Here is a 19,185-nt window from a genome sequence, read left to right as displayed (position 1 = left end):
AAGAAATTCATAAAGCAAATGGTAGTCAATGGTCCCTGTAGGGCTACTGTAGAAACAACATGGTGAATTAGATCATTCTAAGGTAATAAAAACATAACACTTCATTATGTAAGTATTATGTATTATGTCAAATGATGTCAAACTGACATTTCAGTGAAATTGTACTTAACAGCTCAAATTATAAATCTTCATTTTAAGCTTACAGTGAGGTAAAATAAGGCAAATGAGGTTTTCAATGATTTTTATGCACTACCTCAAACACAGATTTATGTTGATTTTTAACCCCCAAAAAGGTACAGCTTTAAAGTTACACTTAATGTACAGTACAGTGAGATACCTAATCCCATATGCAGAGCTGGAATGTTCTTTATTCACAATGTCTGGCACATCATGTGTTTTCATTCATCAAATATTTTTGCTAATATAGTCTCTATACAAGTTAATTTCTAGTCCTATGTTGCGTTGTGCTGGATTTCAACTGTGATCTACTGAAGTAGAGTTTTATTTGACTTCAAGTGCTGTCAAATAACTCTAGGTAAAGTACCGTCAAATGTGAACTGCTTGATTGTAAACTTTCTCACTTAGCAGCGACTGACTCGTGACTGTTGACAACTATACCCTATCAGACTAAACCAACAGCGCAGGTTAAGAGAGGGCAACTTCAAAGCTTTGCTGATGGCTAAAGCAAACACATCTCGTTTCCTCCGTCATTTCCTAGTTTTGTGTCCACAAGACCTGCCACAGGAGCACATACACACACTTAACACAAGACCTATTCTCTACACTCAGCTGTTACTAGATGAAGGAAGACTGCATTTAGTAACATCAGCTGTCTCATCGGCGGGCCTCAGATTGAAGGGATAAACCATCACTTTCATAATTTTACTCATAGGAGGAAAAAGCACTTAATTTTTGTTGGAAAGACTTCCAAATACTGACTACAGACGTTAACTTATAATTTATAGAGAGGCCCTATCACTGGCATATATTGTTTGGACAAAGGACAAAATGACAAAATATTAAGGCTATGTTCACATTTGACTTCTTTTTTGACAAGAAAAGTTGACAATGGGGTTTTTTGTAAAAAAAAAGGCTCGCAGAGTTGTGGTTAGAAATACCAGCAGGCAATGTTCAGAGGCAGCTCAGAGAAACAGATTCAGTCAGGCTTCATTGGCAGCGTAACGGAAGTCTATTGAAATCATAAACAGAAAGCATATTTGCAACAACCAAGCACATATTTAAAAGCTACAATACTAATTTCTTGCTACAAATGTTATTAAGAGTAAAAATTAAACACAGAAAAAAACACCGCCGTTGGCCTTTAAAAAAGCGCTCAGGACTTTTTTGAAAACATGGTTTACAGACGCGAGCAGCTTCAAAAAAAGAAGTCAAATGTGAACATAGCCTAAAGCTGCAATCCATAACTTCTTTTGGTTAAAAAATAAAAGTCAGTTATTGAACATAAAAAAAACATTTGACACAGTTTTACATTATTCGACTTTAATTCACATAAAGATATGAATGTAAAGTAACCTGCAATTTCATGTTTCAAACACAGATGGCGATAGAGAGACAAAAGTTACAGATTGCATCTTAAAATTAGTCGAAGAGAGATTGCAGGTAAAAGAGTCAAAATGATTTTCTATTTAGTTCTATATTAATAACTATTACAAAGTTTATTAAATGATAAAAAAATCCCTAAACAATACAAAATAAAAAGATAATGAATAATTTATAATCGGAAAGTAAAAAATTATTAATCTGATAAACACTTACTCGTTGGCCAGATCATCGTCATCGACATCTACGTCATCATCATCATCTTCATCATCATCATCATCTGGTTGGCTTTTTCCGGTCAAATTGCCGTCACTAAGGTAACCAGACTTGAGGTCGGCAAGGTCGTCATCAGCAGTGTCCAGACTCTCGATGAGCTGGATGCGCTGCAGGTGGCTGATCTGTGTCGACGCGCGGATGGGCAGGGAGTGGGCTGTGACCCCAGAGGAGGGGGCATCACCCGCCTGCAGTCGAGGACTGGACTGACCCTGGCGCCACGAGAGGGGCGATGACCGATTGGATAAACTGGAGATGCTGCGAGCATTGGTCTCATCGCTATCATAGCACATGCTGCTCTCAATACAGCTGAAAAACAAAAATCGAACAAAATAATATTAGAAACATTAATATGACACAATCCACCAGACTACATTTGGTTTTACCACTAAAAGTTGAGTGAGATCAGGTTAAAAGTATACAATAGGTAACAATGTTTGCTTGGATTTCATTCTGTAAACGTTTACATTTTTTGTTGGGGTTACTTGGGGAAAACATTTAAAATTCATTTGATCAATTTCTTTGAGTACAAACTTATTTCTCATACAACATATAACCATCATGCACTTCATCCACACATCATTGGATAGCGATACAGCATCCCTGGGGATTCTGGGAAATATAAAGAGGAAGTTTAATTTCCTTCGTAAGTGTCTCACACACCGCTCAAGCTTTCTAAAGGAAGTGAATCACACACACATTGACCCCTCTGGCCACTTTTTCTGATTTTAAAATAGTACGTCAGGGTTTGGCCACCTGGAAAAACTGGCTGACCTTTCATCGCTAAAGCCCTCGTCTGGATAAACTCATATCCTATCCTTAAAATGATTTTTAATGCTCTTATTTTGATTCCAGGTGTCCAGCTTTTGTTTTTATTTTTAAACTGAGCGGATGGAAGTAGATTATTACCCACTGTCCTTGAGCTCAACTTTCAAAGCATAAAAGCCTTTGGATATTGAGAGTGCTCTGATTTAAAAGATTTTTCAAGGTAAATTAAAAAAACTTACATTTACATTAATTGACAACATACGTGGCACATTGTCAATCACCACAGAAATGAATTTTGACTCCTGACCAAAATAAAAGCAGAAATCTACATTTGTTTCTTTATATACAGTAGACAGTTTCAGCGGCAACAACATAAATAAAAGTTATGTGGCCCAATTTTAACTTCCGGTAGACCTCCACAAAAAATCAATAACTGTTTAGTAGTTTTAATTTAAAGGGATACTTCACCCAAAAATGAAAATTCTGTCATCATTTACTCACCTTTGAGTTGTTCCAAGTCTGTATAAATTTCTCTGTTCTGATGAACACATAGAAAGATATTTGGAAGAATGCTTATAACCAAACACATTTTGCCCCCATTGACTACCATAGTAGGAAAAATACAAAGGTGTCAAAAGTGCCCCGGAACTGTTTGCAGTCCTACATTCTTAAACAGAACAAAAAAAATGATAAAGTAATTTTCCCTACTATGGGAGTCAATGGGGAGTGAGACCTGTTTGGTTATAAGCATTCTTCCAAATATCTTTCTCTGTGTTCATCAGAACAAAGAAATGTATACATATTTGGAACAACTCGAAGGTGAGTAAATGATGACAGAATTGTCATTTTTGGGTGAAGTATCCCTTTAATACAATTAATATACAATAAAACATTATTATTAATATTAATTTAATATAAGTACATTTTTATATTATAACCAATCACAGACCAGAAGTTAACTTCGGGCCAGGCGCATGTGTCCACTGAAACCATCTATACATTTCTGCTATTCTTGCGAGTTCAGCATCTTTACATGGTCATAACAGAAGTTGGATATAACATTGCACAGAACCCATCAACAAGTGTTTTTTACACAAATCTCATGTGAACACATAATGCACTGCAAAAAAACTATGAAAAAAAAAAATTTCATTTGTTTTTGTAACCTTGCAGTCCAAACTGGAAGTCTTGTTTTTAAAAGCAATATCAAAATTCAGAGCTCATTCTTAAAACAAACAAAAGACAAAAACCTTAATTTAATAACTTTTTCCTGCTTTTAGCATGAATTTACTTAATTTTGATATTTATTTCAGAAAACATGTGAAACTTTATTTAAGATTCTTTGCTCCACAGACATCGGTTACATCACAAAGCACATGTGTATTACTGTACGCATGTTTGTGCTTTTTTCAAATCCAAGGGACAAGAAAAAATGATTTAGAGGTCATCGACCGCTCGACTTCTTTTATACCCACTTCTTTTAATACCCACAATGCATTGCACATATGTAGAATTCACATATATTTTCCATAAAGTGGAGCGATGAATATTTCTCAGAGAAGCCAGAAAAGACGACAATGGTTTTCAGAGCATTGACGTGAATATTAATTATCTTTTGTAAAATTGCAGGCGTTTGTGTGTGCTCGACTGTCAGGCAGAATAATAATGATGGTTAAATGACAGTGATTAGCGTTTCTTTAGTCCTTCCATGGACTTCTGAGAACAGTTCAATCAGAGGAATAGAAAATATGACAAATCAAGCAGAGCATGTTGCTTAAGCAGGCGTAATTATGCATTAACAAACAAAACGGTAAGCTCAGCCTCTCTCTGTACATTACAGACTCTCGCTTGAAGCTTGAGGTGTTTTTTTGCTAGGCAAATAGTGTTTATGTGCAGATGAAGCATTAAATCAGGACAATTATATTAAGGTTTTAATAGAATGACTCGGCAGCTGCTGAGACGGGGTAATTTTATATCAGGAGACAGAACTAAAATCACTCACTTAAACAATTACACTGAGTGAAAGATAGAGTGCTAACACACTGTACACGTAAAAACATATCATATAGCCCATGAAACTAATGCACACAAGAATCTGTTTTCACAGCGTGTTTGTGTAAAATGTGCATGCTTAGCAAAAATGTTAATAGAAAAAAATATTAAATTACTGAATCTGTATCTGTTTACAGTTTGTCATGTGCTTAGTTGCGGCTGGTTTTTAGGCTGTTCAACGATTAATCGCATTCAGAATAAAAGTGTGTGTTTATAATAATATATACTCATATATTTATGTGTACTGTGCATATTAATTTTGTATTTATTAACACACACATGTGTGTATATATTTAAGTAAAATATAAAATCAATAAATGTTTATGTATAATTTAAATAATATATAATTATATACATGCAAATATTTCCTAAATATACACGTGTACATGTATGAGTTTATAAATACAAAATAAATAAGCACAGTACACAGACATACAGTATATTATGTAAACACACACTTTTATTCTGGATGTGATTAATCGCAATTAATCTTTGAACAGTCCTAGTTATTAGTCACAATTAAAGCCATTGCACATTGAGTCCGAAATTTCCGCACGTTAAAAAATAAATACGACCTCACGTTGTGTCAATCACATTTACACACTGCCTCCGATATTTTCGTCCGTCATAAAAAGATTCGGACTGGGTTTGATTTTCCGCTTTTTTCGCATCCGTAGCAAGCATTTTGAGAGGCGTTTTGACAATCCAGAGACACCGTACAAACGAGCGCCAAATACGAAAAAACGCACACGAAAATTTCGGACTGTATGTGCAAAGACCTTTAGTTTTTAAATATCAAATGGACTTGACAAGCTAAAAAGTGTGTTTTCAGAAAACTTGAATAAGGTTTAGTTTTATATCATCTTCTCTTATTTTATAGGCATAAATAATCCAAGTCTGGTTTTCCAGTAAATATATTAAAATCTTTAAAGATTAAATAAAGATCTAATTGAAATGACAAGCGAAATTGTGTTCAATGACAACTGACAACCTGTCTCCAAGTTTCTTTCTCTTAATTTAGGCAAAAAAACTAAATTTGGATACATTTATGCTTAAAAACAAGTCTTAATATCTCAAGTTTGCTTGCATAAGATTTCACTGTAAAATAAGACAAATACTGCTTAAAATATTTTGCCCAGTGCGCATAAAGTATGAAGTAGGTTATCATCTTTTGTCATTCTTATTTAAAAGAAAAATAAGGGGTTAAACGTGAATTTATGAAAAAAGAGGGGCTGATGAAAATTCAAACTCAAAATATCCACCTGAGCAACAATGCTCAATGTAACACAGCACACACTAATCCACAGCTCTGACAGGGCTGGACTGGGAAGAAAAATCGGCCCTGGCATTTTTAGGCCCGCATCGGCCCTCCAGCGAATTCGCAACGCGAATGCAATGTCTTTTGCATTCGAGTTGCGTGCATTCTCATTTATAATACGTCCATCTAAGCGGCCAACGTCTCCGTTACGGCCCCATACGTTAGCGGCCAACGCTTCCGTTCCGGCCCCATACGTTAGTGGCCCACCGGGAAAACGCCCGGTACGCCAGATGGCCAGTCCGCCCCTGAGCTCTGACATCTCCTTAAAATGTTACACAACATAAATTATTTTACGTTTGGTTCGCAGGGCTAACGTATTGGTTTGTAATGCACCATTAACAACTTCCTTGAGAGTTAAGAGAACTTAGTGCTTCTCCAAACCACAAGATACACCAGCCATTAGCTCTCATAACCAATACATTAACACAACACGCACGCCCTGCCAGAAGACCTCGTGCACATGTGGCTCTGTGATGAGAGGGAAATCCATCCCTGTGCTGTGGTTTGTATGTGTGTTTGTGGACCTTGGACAGGGAGGAACAACAGCGGGAGGTGCTGATGTGAGAAGGACAGACAAACATCTGCTGCTCTGCTGGTTTCGAGATTGTTCACTGCTTTCGGTGGGTTCATTCAGACACAACTAAATCTCTCTCAAGGACATTATAGGTTATGTGTGCATACACCACATCAATATTCTGTCAATTCTTTCATCATTGAAACTGAGCCCCCACTGACTTCCATTGTATGAACACAAAACCACTGACACATTTCTCAAAATATCTTCTATTGAGCTCCACGGAAGAAAGAGTCATAGACAAGTTGAATTTATATTTTAGGTAACAATCAGGTTACAGACTTTCCCCCCATCAAAGATCAGCTGAAGATGCCTAAAAGTGTGACCTTCTGTACCTGTGGCTGAGCTGCGACCCCCGCAAGCTCGACATGGTATCTTCCAGGTTCTGCCGGAGGTCGAGGACATTCTGAACGGTGCGTTTCCTCTGGGACTCGGGATCTGCAGGAAAGAGAAGAGAGGATGAGCGGTCTGTTAAAGCAGACATTTAGCATAAACAACTACAAGTAATGTAGCCACGCATACACAAACACACCCACGAGCGCTAAAATGTAAAGCTTGTGGACTACAGCCAAGAAAAACATTAGCATATATCAAGCGTGATATTGAGCTATGTTTTTCACTGACACAGTATCTCCGTTTTCAGAAAGATCAAACAAGCAGCTTATCCTCATGCCGTAAGAGCGCAGAGCGATGGGACAGAGGAACATAACAGCTCAGCAAGTGGGCAGCTTTTCAGGCAGAGCACGAATGAATTAAACATTACGTTCCTATCCTGCCAACATGCCAAAAGCATATCGAGCTACCATAACAGTGAGTTCGCTTAAACAGGACATTAGTATTTACAAAAGGTCTTCTTTCAGTTTAATTGCTTTCTTTATTTAGGTAAATGTGCTTATTCAGATTGATTTGACATCCAAGCAGTAAAACTAGCTGGGAATGCATTATACGTCTTAACTCCGACTGTTTGAAAACTGCTGACAGGCGCGGGAACAGCGCTGCTTCAGTGTAACGTTATAAAACCACATTACACAGAGGTTCCTCTGCAGTTATCACTGTATAACCTATATGTGAACCTTTAATCACTGCCACTTCAGGCTGACTGGAGAACAGTGGGCTATATTGTGTTTTTGGAGATGATGGTCAGCTCATTTTTGTGTGCAATACACATCCAGCACTCCGAGAAGGATTCTTCAGTGTGTCCTCGGAGGCTGAGACGAGTGTCTTCACGATCAGATTAGTCTCTTCCTCTGCCACCTCACATCCCTCCTAAAATCTCATCACTGGCAGCATCTTGCATGTTTCCCCTGTGGTGGGTTAATCCCAAAGCTTGACCAGCCAGCACAGCAAGACTCCATGCCAAACCTACTGTAATGACATCCAGACTGGCATTAGTCAAAACCCTGGTCTTAATTCATTTTAATCCATCACATACGAATCTGCCCTTGAATGCACATGCAGACCTGTGTGTTTGTGTGTAGTGGATCAGCACAACACATGTAGGTGGCCCACGGTTTTGTGATGAAAATGGAGGACCCCTGCCACTGCGGCCCCCTGTGGAGTGCCTCTTCATTGCCGTGATCTTACACAATGAGATTTATGAAGCACAGGGAGTTTTCCAGAGAGGTTTAAATGAGCTGTGTGGTAGGTAAACTCATGTGGTAGTTTGGTTTTAAGATAGACTGGCTAATACGCAATTGAGGTCATACTTTATGCTATATTCTATATTAAAGGCGTGGGGTACCCCCCCAAAAAACGGTATTATTTCGGGTTACCTGTAGAAGAAACGTTACTTGGCTAAATTCAAATGCGACTAAGTTACTCGACCCATTCAACTAATTGTTTATTTAGTCAAATGAATATACAACAAAATCAAATATTGATATTAATATAAATTAAATAAAGTATAAATAGTTATATTATTAGCCTCTAGCCAGACTGATCAACAAACACAGACCGAAGGTAATTTCGGGCCAGGCGCGTGTCCGATGAAACCATCGATACAAGTAATCAAAAATAAGTACATTTGTATTACAAAAAATCTGCTAATTAAAGAATATACAAATATTTGTAAATATCTAAATTATAGATCACTGTAAAAAATTCAGGCCTTAACTCAAAATTTGTGACTGGTCGCATGTAAATTTTTCAATCGGCACAAGTTTGCTGTGTTCACACCAAAAGCGAAGCATCGCATTCCTCACTCTATTTTACTAACAGGAGTTTTCGTTTTTTGCATCACTCGCACAAATAAAAACCTCACGCAACGGGAAATGTCTTCACGTATTCAGGCATGTCAAACCATAGTAGTCAATAAGCCACAATCAGGCCCCCCCAAGTTCGCATAATTTGCGTTGGCCAGCGGCCAATTCATATCTATTCATGTCTTTGCATTGACTCTGTATGTAATTTACTTGCGCAAATAGTTGCGCCAATTGAAACGTAAATGTAAATACAAACTTTTGAGTGTACAGTATATACAATATATTATAATGATATGAAATAAAATATATTATAAATTATAAATGTTACATAATAAAAAGTAAATGTCTATATTCTATATATTCATTTTAGGCAAATATATAGTATATGCTTAAAAATCCCCAAAATTGATTAAAAATAAACGAATAACAATAAAGAAAGAAAAACTGCATCAGAGCCAATAAGCTATCACCATGGCACTTGACCATATTCTGTTTACTATTAAAGGCACAATATGTACGATTTTTGCATTAAAATGTCCAAAAACCACTTGCACAGTGTTATATATTTTGTTCATTTAGCTAACAACATTATCCCAAATGTTTCTAACACTGTTTGAATCCAGAGAAATTCACAATTTTAACAAACGTTACGCTTATTAACTGCGTCGCCTGTCAATGATGTCATGTCCACATTTCTGCTTGTAGTGCTGCAGAAATCCTTAGCGTGCTCGACCTCATGCAGCACTGCGCAGACCAATCACACATGACATCATAGTATCACAAGAGAAATTGGAAAGCGGTACTGTTAAGACGCTCTCATGCTAGCCCGCCAATCTGTTGCCTTATATTATAACAATGATAATAAAACTTCATGTCATCCGTGAATATGATTTGTCAGCCCCGCTGGATTGATTTCCATCAGCAGTGGAAGTGAAGACTACAATTCCCATGATTCCACGCTCACAACATCATGAAGTTATGATATTATTTTTGTTTTGTAACCTCTAGCGGCAAAAATGACATATTGTGCCTTTAACAAATAACAACATGGCTTCTAAGCCTTATTTGCAGGTACAAATTTGAGTCTGGTTAGTGTCATCTCTCACAGCTCCCATCTTATTCATGCCATCTTTCTTTGTCCTTTGACCTGTCTTCAGTAAAACTGAATCTGGCAAAAGCAAATGTATTGATTTACTGTATTATTATTTATTTGTTTGCAGCTCATCAAAGTATTGCTGTTATAGGAGTTACAACAGGCTGTTACAGTCCACACTAAACCCCAACCACCCCCACCCCCCACAGCAGCATGATCACAAGATGACAATGACTGTGTCTGCAGTCTGTGGCTAAAAGGACCATTAAAAAGGACCATGTGATAGCACAGAACTGAGTTCACAGCATTAAGCTGTGAGAGGGTAATTACCAGAAAATGGACAGATTTGATACAACATGTTGAAACCGTTAGACCTTACACTGAAAATATGCACAGCCGATGTAATCCACTGAATTCAGTTTCCACAGCTGAACGGACACCAAACTGTTTCAACATCCACTCTTGAACCTAAAACAACATTTGTAATTTAACCCAATGGTTGGGTTCGTCCCTTTTTGACCCAATGCTGGGTTGAAAATTACCCAGCATTTTTTAGTGTTCGTGGCCAGGACGATGCCCATAACAACTACTGTAAAACGTTACAAAAATATCACTATAGTATGGACACTTATATCCTTTATTTGTATATTCTTGGTCTAAATATGCTTTAAATGCACTCACTTCTCAGTAATACTGCATTGTGCATGGACCTGCTCCAGTTGGCAAACAGATACATGTGAATTGTCCTGTTGGGCTCTGGTGTACCGAAAGGAGAGTGAGAAGGACGTTACGCTTGCACTTCCACGCCCCCGGACCCCTGTGGACGGGTCCAGCTGGTCAGTGCTGGAATGACATCGGTGAAGACGGCAAGGTCATGAACCAGCAAGATGTCCATCACCCTGATGGCTGGAGTCTGAATTGCAGCTCAACTGGAAACACCACTCAAGGCCTCTGATGGTGAGAAACATGCTCACGAAAACATGTCACATTGATTTCACCATAAAGACGTGTGACGTACATAAGATCTATTGATTTCATCAGCTCTCGGGATTAGCTCAATAGTGAGATGATAGAGGCATTGAACGCACAGAGCCGCTACCGAAGTGAGCAAGCTGTTTCGATTTCAAAGGTTATCTCCAGTGGAGAGCAGAGGGGGTATCAAGTATACATTTATTCAATAGACAGTTGTGTACTGATTAGTGGAGGTGCTCTATTTTAATTAGTCCAATGTTTTTAGGTGCCGTTTTATACTGGGGAGGTAAGTACACATCTAGAAACCACCCGAAACACCCTAGCAACTACACTGAATACCACCCAGTTACACACTCAGAACGCCTGCACAGAAATACACTGGCAACCACTCAACCCCTCAGCAGTGAAGTGATGAGATTTGTCTGGGCAAGTACCACTTACATTTTTTTGGGGGTGTAGTTACAATTCACTTTTACAGGACAGGACCCCAGCAGTACAGTACTGCTAAATATGAGTATTTGTACGCACACATACGTACACACAAACATTTTAACAAACGTCACAATACATTCCCCTGTGTAGTACTAAAATAAAATGGATTGAAACTTATTTCTAGAGCATTTTTCCCAATATGTATTGTTGCAAAGCTGCTTTGGAGGAAACTCGGGGTGAAAATAGGGGTGTAACGGTTCAAATTACTCACGGTTCGGTTTGTGTCACGGTTTCAGTTCGGTTCGGTTTGTGCTATGTTCAGGGAAAAGGGACTACTGACAAATAAAAATAAGAACAAATAATCTAGCTACAAGTAACAGCACCAATAAAAAAAGTGAAAGTGACCTATTAGTCAGATATGGTGACCCATACCCGAAATGTGACCTCTGCATTTAACCCATCCAGAGAGTAGTGAACACCACAAGTGGTGAACACACGTACCCCCGGAGCAGTGGGCAGCTATCACTGCAGCGCCCGGGGAGCAAGTAGGGGTAAGGTGCCTTGCTCAAGGGCACCTCAGTCGTTACCCGCCGGCCCTGAGGATCGAACCAGCAACCTTCTGGTCACAAGTCCGACTCTCTAACCATTAGGCCACGACTGCCCCCCAATAAAACAACAGAGCAAAGCAGAAAATAAAATAAGATACTGTATATATACCTTTAAAGGTAGAAATGGATTAAAGTAATCAAATAAAACATAACATTGCATATAATTTATAATAATAATTAGGGATGTGCACGAATATTCCAACATTCGAATTTTCGATCCGCAATAACTATTCGAATATTAAAAATGCTATTCGAATATTCCTATTTTTCATAAGAATAAAACTGCGTCACCACAAGGTTAAGTTACCATTACAGAAGACCTTAGAGTCAGGTCTTATTTAACGCTTCTTCACTTCTTCTGTAATGATTTTTTAATGTACAGAAAATATAAAAAATCATTTGTATGTGTTCCTAAATCTTTGTTCACTCAGATTGCAAGCTCGTTTAAATATTTTAAGTTTACACACTGGATGCCCGGATCGCGTTTTATGCTCGGCTCACATCACCATATTAAAATGTTTCAAAACTGGTGAGTCACAGAATTCGTTAACATTACATTAGGTATAAAAATATCAACGTAATATTAAATGATTAACAATAATTCATGTATTACCATTACTTGTTTGCAGCGGTTGTTCTTAGTAAATTCATATTCGTTCGTTAAAAATATATTAAGTAATGCTAATTTCAACAACTTGAAACATGAAAATGTACATTTCACTGCAACCAATGTTAATGAATTTGGCCTTAACATAAGACTGGCACATTTTTACATACCTAAAAGCAAGAATTTTTCTTCTAGAAGTTCAAATAGGGTCGTCGCCTTCAAGTTACAGCCTGTAAATAAATTCGCACGGATGCTTTTTTTGTTTGTTTTAAAACGCGCTGTAATTCCTTACCTTAGTTGAAATAAATAGGCCTACCTTATTTATTGATGCAAATCCAATGCAAAGCTAAACAAGACAGACACTGACCGTGAACGACAAAGAAAACAATATTTATATAAAGATGACGGTCACGTAATCAGGGAATCAAGCACTATGGCTCCGTCTTTGTTGCGGGGTATTTTTTAGGATCTTAACAGTCGGCATTAGATATCAAGCCCATTTACTTTATTTATTATCAACATTATAAACAATAAAGCCAGATATTCTTGTCAGATCTGGGTTTTGTTTCCGGGAGTTAGAGAAGAGCAGCGTGTTTTCTCCGCTGTCGGCTTGTTAACCGTCGGCTTGTTGAACAGACTTTCACCAGAGTAAAATAGACCTATATGCTTGTTTTTCTTATCAAGAACATGTAAAACAAAAAAAACAAGATAACCATATATCACAGACTGTCAATATACGTTGCGTTTTGTTCGTTTTGTTAAGTCCGTTTTCTGCATTTTTTTTGCATTTTTTATGTATTTTTCTATTTTTTCAACATAAAAAACGATATACAGGATATAATATTAATGCATTATGAATATTTAATGCATTAATATTATATTATAAGCATTATAATATAATATAACATTATTAAATATAATATTATAATGTAATAATAATATAATATATAATATAATATAATATAACATTAATATGATAATTATAAGCTTGATGTGAAATTGTGACTAAATAAAAACGTAACAAATTACGTCATTATTAACTTAATTTAAATAAACCAATATTCGAATATTCATTTTTTATGAGCTCAAATATTCGAATATGAAATTACTGAAAAATGCCCATCCCTAATAATAATAATTGTATAAATGAAATAAAGATGAATCATAATTGAAGTTACAGAAGCTATTGAGTCACAAGCAGTGAGTGATTTCCTTGACTTTTAACAGACAGCAGGAATATGCTGCTGTCGCTTTAAGAGGAATGAAACTGATACAGTACACTGATACTGTACACATGCGTTGTTTTTCATCCGTTCACTTAAGACATAACCTACTATGTTTGTTCGTTTAAGCGCTTCAAAGACAACTCAATATCTGCGCCATGTCTGAGACTTTCCTTATGCGCACTTCGGATCTTCTCACAGCGCGCAAGCGAGTTTTCTTCTGCATCATCTTGCACTTAAATGTTTAAATTGGCAAGGCTTGAATGAGTGTAGTTTAAACAGCAACATGTGCTGTTCAGGTCACTGGCGCGCTCACAACACCCGGTTGATGAAAGCAGAAATGACTGGTCATATTACAGCATACGTCAATCCTATTGAAATTTGTCTACGTTATTTGATTTGTTGTAGGTATAAAATGTGTATCCATCGAACCGTTGGTGGAGAACCGTGCGGTTCAATTTTTACCGAGAACCGTTACACCCCTACAGGAAAACAATGCAAAAATATTCAAATGATAAAAGTAAAAAAAAAAGAATGGATATATATCCAGCAACCCTTAAAAAGGACAAAAATACCAGATATATTTAAATATAATAAATGTATTTATAGTGCATATTTTAGATTTTGTATTTGAAAATATATGTAATAAATATTCAAGTATTTTGGCAACACTTTTATTCAAGAGATCTTTGCGAGACACCTATAATCATCTATAAAAAGCCTAATATTTCAACAAACTCATGCTTTGTAACTATTTTACATGGCGGCTAATCTGTATACATCCATTTAATCTCATTTGTACTGTACGTTTTGGTATAATCTTTAAACACTAATTACTATGGTTAGGTTTAGGACGCAGGGTTTCAATGTTTTTTTTTTCTAATAATCAGACATTTTGCATCACTTGAGTCATTTCATACTAATTCATACAAAATATCCACCTCGTAAAATCCCGTTCGATCAGAATTTTTGCTTAAAAAAATAAGAAATAAAGGGGGTCGACCACTGGAATCCATCACATGTACATTAATAAATACCAAGATATTATGGTATTACACCTGATTCCCTACACTAGATGGCACACACACTTCCCCTTCTGCTCGGCTGAATCTGTGCTTTGAAGATTGGCACTCCATCCAAAATGCCCAAGAGTCACATTTATTCACTGAGCAGTGGTACTTAAAATCATATTAGACACACTGGAATCGACCATGCTAGGACAGCTCATTTCATTTGTGCATGACAAATGAATGCATGTTCCTTTCTACGTTCCAGCAGAGCAACCCAAGACAACAGAAAAACAAGGAGGGGGCCACATAAGAACCAGAACTGTTAACTACTATATATCTTAAAGGGATAGCTCATCCAAAAATGAAAATTATTTCATCATTTACTTATTCTCATATCATTCTAACTCTGTATGACTTTCTTCTGCAGAACACAAAAGAAGATATTTTGAAGAAAGTTGGTAACCAAACAACATTGGCCTCCATTGACTTACCTTGTATGAACACAAAATCCCCGAGAGATTTTTCAAAATAAGTTTCTTTGTGTTCCACAGACAAAGAGTCAAACACAGGTTTAGAATGGCATAAGGGTGAGCAAATAATGACAGAATTTTTATTTTGGGGTGAACTGTCCCTTTAAGCATATGTAAGTACATTGTGTTCATTAAACACCATTTAACTGTGTTCATGACCGATTAAGAGCTGCATAAAATCTGTTTTGTCCATGTTCAGTCACCTCTGATCTTTGTTCACATGACAAACAGTGCAGCCTGCATGACATTTAACAATTATTAATCATTTCTTACAAGCTTCAGCCGTAGCTGGTGTTCTTTCTATCTATCTGCTCTCTGATGCAAAACCGAGACATCCTGAAACAAAAGGCATCAGCCAGAGTAGGTTTACCACCCCAATCCCCCTCACTGGATCTAATCGATTGCTTGCGGTTGTTAAACACAGCCCTCATTTATGGTAATTAAAGTCTCCCCACTCCAGGGGTAAGGTTGACAGAAAGGTTCGAGCCTGTCAGACTTCCTGTTTTCTAAATCGGCCCGGGCCCAGAGGACCCAGCTGCGGCCTGCGTGAGGGAATGAGGAAATTAGAGATGCAAATTTCACCCCCGTCGCGAGGACTTTCCCAGGGGGGGAACTAATGAATCAAGGCTAGGCTGGTTAAATGTGGCGAGGGGGGGACTCCAGTACACCTGCCACCCCCCTCTTTACACCCTCATGTCCTTGTTTTGGGGCGCGAGGAGAGCAGTGAGTAGCAATCCAGCCTGTCTTTTCTCTTCCTATTCAGGGGTATTCAAGCTGATGAAGGACCGCATGTGTAAAAGCAGAGACGGTGGAAGAATTCTAATGATAGAGGCTTTAAAAGAAAACTGGCATCAGGCACTTGATTAACATGTTACAGTAATATACTGAGGAGATAAAAAAAAACTTCCAAAGGAATTGGACGACTCTACTGTATATCCAGCTGAATTGACAAAAGAGAACACGGTAAAGAAGTTTGATTCTAAAGGAAAAGACTGAGCCCCCACAAAGTGGGCTACTTTGTCAATTGGCTTCATTGATGCAGTCACACCTCATTTAAAGATGCCCCTCGATCACAGGAGGGAAGATGAACAATAATCCCATAATTACAGTTGGCCTAAAATTTGGATTTGCCTACAGATTCATAAAGCCCTCATAAGTAGCCCTAGATCGCAATTTTATGGTCTTTACTGTCTTTACTTTACCAGTGTATGAATTTTAGCGACATCTAGCGGTGAAGTGGCGGATTGCAACCAACTGCTCCCTCCACCGCACCACTCCGGCAGGACAAAGATGTCGTCACGTTTTCACTTCTTTGTCGAAGGAGATAATGTATTTATTTACGAAACGAGCAGTTTGTCCGTTTAGGGCTACTGTAGAAACAACATGGTGAATTCCATGCAAGGAAACCCGCGGTGTATGTAGATAGAAATAACACTTCATTATGTAAGGCCTTTATAAACCTCTGAAGACATAGTTATGTATATTATATTGCATTACTGTCAATAGATCCTACTAAATATTACACACTGGACCTTTAAACGGCTAGTTCACCCTAAAATTAAATCCAGGACTTCTAGAAAAACATCAAGGCCCTCCTGAAACCTACAATGTCCAAATTCGCTGTTATTCAGGAAATAGAAAAAACAAACTATTAAATACTGTGTTGTCAAAGTTGACCAGCACTTTTAGTGTGTTTAATTGGTTAGATGTTTTCAAATCCCAGTGACAAAGGGTGACTAATGGCTGGAATGCACTACAAGACTTTTAAAATCTGAACAGATTATTTTAAAACTAGACATCATACACTGGCAGACTTTTTGAAAGTTTCAGATAGAAACACACTAACTGATCATATCTGCAGACTGGCACAGACTTTCTGCAACAAGTCCAGACTGAAAATCTGAGCAAAAGTCTTGTAGTGTATTTTAGCCTTAATAACAATAATTTATGGCAAAAATCACAGAAGGTTTCAGAAGGACAGCAGCGATCATATCCAAAAAAGTAAGCATCCTGATAAAGGAATTGCATTTATTAGGGAGCACGGGAATAAGATACATACATTTGATGCATACGTTGACGTCTATAATACCTGAGGTTATGGCGTAATTCTACTACAAACTAAATATACCAAGATGACGCACACGTTTTCATTTCAGAAGTTCTACCATCTGTAACAGAGCTGCCACACTGTCTCAACAGTACAAGTCTTTAAGATTGTCAATGTTTTCCTAATGACTAACTGAAGCATAACCTGTCAATAGAGAAGCTAATAGGGTGTAGACGGATGCTTACTGGAACCATCATCTGCATTTCTGAGAATGCTGTGCGAGCAGGAAGCTAAATGCTCTCGCTAAATGGACATTAGAAAGTGCTGACAACTCTAAATAACATTTTTGGCTGAAACGGGCCGCTCTGCTAACACGTCATGTCTGGAGGCATCGCCAGATAACTTGGAAGTCTGGTTGGATTCATTGTTTTTTACAAATGATGATCCATTCAATCCATTACAATTTCTATTTTCCAAGTTTCATCAGCAGGGCTGTGGAACAGATGATGTTTAATTTGGTTCATTTAGATGTAGATGATGACAGAAATCTAAATAAAGCCAAATGAAGCCCATAGGGACGTTAATGGTGTTGTAGTTTAATGGCCTAGCATTGTGCCAAAGCAGTGGAACATTTGACACACTGGCAGACCTTTTCGCATAGTTTGATATGGGAGACGTATTCAATAGTTTACCACATTTTGCACTTCATTTCCAGTTTACGCCAAACTTTTCTGTTTTTTTACAGCTGTCTCCTGTGTAGTCTCAAGGTGCTCGGATACAAAGCTCTGACCTCGGCAACATGAAAACAGGAAGGTGTGTACACACGCGAGCGTGCCGCATCTGTGAATAACGCCGCTCCGAAATAACAATAGAGTGTCCTGCAGGGGCTTCAGACATACAGTGGAAGACACACAGCGGGAAATGAGAAGACGGACTGGAATATCCGTGCAAGATCACAATAATATCCTAAGGGAATAACTTCGGAAGCAAGAAAACCGTGACACCGCTCTTATCAGGCTGGTGGGGTTTTCTGAGAATGTTGTAAGGCGTTCTAGTCTTGCATCACTCACACTGCGATCACATGAATCCGCTTGCGAAACCATCCGAGAGGCCATAAACAAACAGAATCCCAACAGCTGGATAATACCAATGAAACAGACCTGTTCCCATGTCAAATCTGATTTAAAATCAGATACCCAGCCAAGAAAAGGCTTTCGCATAATACTAAGGCTGGGAAAATGTCTTCTGCCATTTCACTCATTTCAGTGGCAAAATAAAGTCACATTTGAAGCATCCACCCTAATGGATACAAGTTTTGGACACATAGCAAACAAAATGTCTATTACTGTCTGATGGCCTCTGATGTCAGAAGTTGATGACTCCCCTTTCATCTCAAGGTTCTCCTGACAAAGGGAACTCCCGTTTATATAGTTCTGTCACTCAGCTCTCTGAGGACTAGTTAAAAAAAGGTTTATTTTTGAAAATATGTATTGAGTGGGAAAAATTAATTGTTCGCCTTATTGGCACACTTGACAAAGTTTTCACTTATTCTTCTTTTAAAGGTCCAGTCAGTGAAATCTAGCGGCAAGTTTGCGAATGGCAACCAATCGCTCACTCCACCCCTCCCTTTCGAAACACTACGATGGCTGACAGAACATGGCGAATTCCATGTAAGGTGACCCGCGGTGTATGTAGATAGAAATAGCTCATTCTAAGGTAATATAAACATAACGTTTCATTGTGTAAGCTCTTTATACATCTCTGAAGGCATAGCTATGTATATTATATCGCATTTCTACAATAGATCATCACAAAAATTACACACTGGGCCTTTAAATGTCTGCTTTGGCTAAGATCTTTCTTGAAAATTGAAGGATATATATATCGACACAAAGTCAATCAGTGACTGAAGTAAGA

The 19,185-nt window shown here is 37.8% G+C and overlaps 1 protein-coding gene across 3 annotated transcripts in view; it reads right to left on the bottom strand.

The window, feature by feature from the left end:
- The window catches only part of nav1a (neuron navigator 1a), a 121,453-nt gene that overhangs the window by 62,444 nt on the left and 39,824 nt on the right, over positions 1–19,185 (bottom strand). For all 3 annotated transcript variants that reach the window (XM_057363211.1, XM_057363212.1, XM_057363213.1), the window contains 2 exons: positions 6,881–6,983; positions 1,777–2,142 (listed from right to left, as the gene is read on the bottom strand). In XM_057363211.1, coding sequence (XP_057219194.1) covers positions 1,777–2,142; positions 6,881–6,983 — 469 coding nt within the window. The remainder of the gene's footprint in view (positions 1–1,776; positions 2,143–6,880; positions 6,984–19,185) is intronic.

The sequence above is a fragment of the Triplophysa rosa genome, linkage group LG21 (assembly GCF_024868665.1).
Source record: "Triplophysa rosa linkage group LG21, Trosa_1v2, whole genome shotgun sequence".
Lineage (NCBI taxonomy): Eukaryota > Metazoa > Chordata > Actinopteri > Cypriniformes > Nemacheilidae > Triplophysa > Triplophysa rosa.
Note: the sequence above shows the minus strand (reverse complement) of the source record. Positions and strands in the feature narration are given on the sequence as shown.